General features: G+C 42.5%; 1 protein-coding gene across 1 annotated transcript; it reads left to right on the forward strand.

Moving 5' to 3' along the window:
- The first annotated feature begins 269 nt into the window (after positions 1–269).
- LOC143942265 (uncharacterized) lies at positions 270–2,307 on the forward strand. The gene is made up of 3 exons (XM_077463508.1): positions 270–937; positions 1,480–1,602; positions 1,688–2,307. The coding sequence occupies exons 1-3, from the start codon at positions 697–699 to the stop codon at positions 1,957–1,959; spliced, it is 636 nt and encodes a 211-aa protein (XP_077319634.1). The 5' UTR covers positions 270–696; the 3' UTR covers positions 1,960–2,307.
- Positions 2,308–4,557: the final 2,250 nt, after the last annotated feature.

Raw genomic sequence — 4,557 nt, forward strand, 5'->3', positions numbered from 1 at the left:
GTACCACAGACTAGGTACATACACCTGGTCTGCTGCTACTCCTGACCTCAGGGATTGCTGGACCTTCTGATACTCCTTCCTATAGGTGCTTCTCAAGCTACCAATTTTTGTTTCCAGAGACCTCATGTCTGCATTGGGGGCCCGGGTCTTTACAAATTCAAGCAGCTTCTCCAGCGTTGCTTTCCTAGCTGCTTTGTTGTGATATAAGGGGTTTTTCACCTCCCATAGATTTCTCATATCTCTGTATTTATCCAGGAATTCGCCCAGAAATTCTTGATCTTTAAATGGATACATATTCTCTGCAAGACCAAACAAAAGACAAAAACACTCATCTCAGGATAATCTTAAAAGCCAATATAGGCATCAATCTAGATTTAGTATAGTCTGCTCATGTCACCAAAGTTAAAATCTTACCTTCGTTCTAACGTTTCCATTCCTCCTTCCTCTGCACACAGAACGTAGTTACGACACACAAGTGTTTAAGCTTTATATACACTACGCATGCGTGAAACTCCACCCGCATCGCCCACCCCTGACATTCTTTCTAGAATGTTCCCCACCCCGTCTCTTTCGTTGCAGTGGGAGAGGAACATGGCGGAGACACACCAGGTGCATAATAATAGCAGTAACGAGGAGGAGGAGGAAAGCCCGGAACCAGAAACATCCTGATCCCGGAGGAGATTTAAGGCCACAAATATGTCCTTTGCTGAGATGTTGGAGATGGTCGACATCTTGAGGAAGAACGACTATGACGGGAATTATGGTCCATATCCAAACCCAAATCTGAGAAAGGCCAAGATCATGACTAAAGTTGTGAAGAGTCTGTACAGGAATTTTGGGGTACGACGTTTCAAGGATCAATTTAGGAAACGCTGGTCGGACCTCAAATTAAGGGAGCACGATCAGTATAGAAAGATCAAGAAAGTTCTTAGAAAAAGTAAGTATTTGTCATGTGCTCCTATTATTATTAATATTGCATGCTGCGCCATGTGTTACTTGGCTACTTTCATGTTCATACGCACAGTAAGCGGTTGTAGTAAACATTGTTCATTTCCTAAATAAATACGCTGTTTTCCCAGATACCTGATTAAATACATTTGTTCATGTTATTTTTGAATTTAATAAAAGAGGTTTAGGACATTGTTGTCTAGATGTGTTTGAACCTATAAGAAATAGCAAACTAGATTCAGTGTAATGTAGGAGATGACAGTCAGTAGCTGTCTACACATCTGGACTCAGGTGCACTAGTGTGGGACACCAGAACAAACTTTTTAGGGTGTCAAACACAGGTACTCCATTGGATACTTGGGGGCCCAAAAAAGGTAAGTATTCCAGCTTTAGTAGGGCATAAATCATGTCTTCAGCTTGTAATTCTGATCAAACAGACAATTGTACCCTACTTCCAAGCAATGTTTATTATTCATATTTGTTGCCTCAAATATCTGTGTGCTAAGTATACCTTTTGTTTCATTCTCATAGGGGAGCAAAGAATCAGGAGATATGAGGTCACCAGGGACCCCTCACCTCCTGAACAAGGGGAACAGAGGTCACAACCAGAGGATGTAGAGGAAGGAGAGGTGCTCGAGACTGAGACCACAACAAGTGAGTGTCCGACACCCCATCTTCAGGCAATAAGAGATGTATGCTTGCATATTTATAATACATGGTGTGTTTTTTTGATTTTTAGGTGATGTACGGGTTGTGGAAGAACAATCAGATTATTTCACCAGTGACAGTGCCCAAAGGCTAATCCAGGACATCATGTGGTGCAGTCAGGATTTACACATTATCGAACAGAAAACTATGGATATTGAAGTAAAACTTAAGAACATGATTGATGTCCTAGGAAGAATAAAATTAGCAATGTACGCGTTTTGCGCCTGCAACCCCTTCCTCAAAACTCAAGTGGGTGAGAGAAAGGTGTTGCACCCCCAAAACACGTCCATGTGTCCCCCTTGATGGGAGATAGCACATGTTGACATTAGGCATGGGATCAGAATGCAAATCCCCAGTTTGACTCCCAGTTTGTGTGCATCTTCAAAATTAGGCTGTTACAGAGGTGACTTCACCCCATCTGTTGAAGGCAAGATGCACAAATTTTGGACAATATAATGTGTGATCTTGCCTTTTAAGTTTTTCAATGTTCAACTTTGTAAGTTCCAGAGTTTTGTATGTTCTGTTTTGAAACATGGCTGTTTATGTAACCTTAAAACAAAAAAATATGTAGCTAACTGAATTGTTTTACAAAAAAAAGTTTTACAACGCACATGTGAATGTGTACGGAGTAAAATAATTTTTACTCAACAATGTGTGGCTTCTTCTTTCAATGATCAATACAATTTTTTGTGTTTAAATTGGTGTTTACAGTGTCAATGGGTTTAGATAATAATGTACAAACCACTTGGTACTGCAAGTGCACTAGGAGACAGAAGAAAGAAACACAAGCAGGAATTCAAAAATCCAGATTTTTCCAGCTTAAAAAATGTATTCAAACATGTGCTGGCAAAGCAATGGCCCCCCTCCCCGAAAAATATTGTACATAATTTTGGTGCACTTCACGGGCACTTTGGGGAGGCAAGCCAGGACAGGCCACTTCCAGGGACGCCATTGATTGCTGAAGTCCGGCGTCAGGCCCAACTGTGACCACATAATTTGGGTTGTTTCTTTTCATAAAGTTATGCAAGATGCAACAAGATAAAATGATGGTGTTAAGTTTGTATTTCGCCATATTAATGGCCGTTTGAAACAGGGGGAACCAGCTGGCCAGAATCCCAAACGCGTTCTCCACAACTCTTCTGGCTCTGGCCAGCCAGTAATTAAAAACCCTCTTCTCAGGGGTGAGGGTCCTCTGTGGGAATGGCCTCATGACATGGTTTGTCAGACCGAAAGCCTCATCTGCTACGAAGACAAATGGCAGTCCTTTGACATTCTCCTCCAGGGGTGGCAATCCCAAGCCACCACTCTCGAGACGTCGGTAAAACTCGGTCCAGGTAAATACTCCTCCATCCGACATCTGGCCATTCCACCCCACGTCCACATATATAAACTCATATGTCGCTGACACCACCGCCATCAACACAATACTATGAAACCGCTTATAGTTAAAATAGTATGACCCCGAATGGGGTGGTGGGACGATGCGGATGTGCTTCCCATCGATTGCCCCTCCGCAGTTAGGCAAATCCCACCATTGGGCAAACTGGGAGGCCACAGTCTGCCATTCCTGTGGCGTTGAAGGAAACTGTGGAGTCAAACAAAAAAATCATTCAAACATTTCTTGTAAAGAGTATTTAAAGGCTAAACTATAAGGTCCACTTATCAGATTTATCACCCCCTCTGATGGCTCCTTGTAAATATTTTGGGGGGGAGGTATGTTTTGGACAGGTAACCACCCTCTCCACTATGTAATGGAGTAATAACAAAGTAATGTGTGTTACTTTGGCCAGCCCCTCCTTAATTACACTATTGGCAGCCCACTGGACAGGTAATAAGAAGTGGCATCAAAACAAATTAACAAATGGAAGCACATTTGTAGATTCTGCAATTACCTATCAAGATAATAATATGAAAAGACAAATGTAAACAGTAGCATTTGAAAGTATTGAGGCAGGCCCTTGCACTACATGCTTTGGAGAAATTCATCCATAAATCTGACCACAAAAGAGGTAGGTATAGTGTGTATTGGGTTTGGCAAAGTCAGCAGATAGAGGATTGCTATCAGCTGACTTATTAGCAGTTGGGAAGCGGGTGGTTCCAAATGATTTTGAGCCCCCCAAAAAAGCCTCTGGCACTCTGCATGAATTTAAGGACAACAATAACATTTGTAAACATTTTAGGGGGTCTTTAGGGTAAAGCATTACAATGGAGATGACAAAATACATTGTTAAGTGACTAGACTAGGAGTATATGGGCCTCGGATAGCATGCTGGGGGGGGGGGGGGGGGGGTTAGTGAAGGACAGAATATGCATGAAGGACAAAAAAGGAGCATACAAAAATCCAACATGCATGAGGACAAAGAGGAAATTCCCAGCATATTACAATTATGTTAATTATAGAATGATGAAAAAAATACAATGCATTAGCAAACATTAAATACATAGAATGTGATGTTAAAGGAGAAAACTTACCCTCATATGATCCTTCTGCAGGACCTGTATAATGGCAGAAGAGGTCTCTGGAATAATGATTCCCATAGCCTGGGGGGAGATGCCTGTCGAGATCTTGAGGTCCTGAAGGCTTCTCCCAGTCGCCAAGTACCGCAACGTGGCAACTTGCCTCTGCTCCGGAGTGATGGCTTGCCGCATGTAGGTATCCTGCCTGCTGATATAAGGGGACAGCAAAGCCAGCAGACGGTGAAAAACGAGGTCCATCATCCGGAGATAATTCCTGAAATCATCAGGATTATTCTCACGGATCTCACGCAGCAAAGGCAAATGAGAGAACTGGTCATTGGAATTCCGTCAGGCATAACACATCCTGCCTAATCAATGGCCACCAGAGAGATAATCTCAAAGGTTTGTCTAAACCCCGGATGTGCTGCAGGTTTTGATGCATAT

This window comes from Lithobates pipiens, unplaced genomic scaffold (assembly GCF_037356315.1).
Source record: "Lithobates pipiens isolate NorthernLeopardFrog02 unplaced genomic scaffold, aLitPip1_a1.2 Scaffold_30, whole genome shotgun sequence".
Lineage (NCBI taxonomy): Eukaryota > Metazoa > Chordata > Amphibia > Anura > Ranidae > Lithobates > Lithobates pipiens.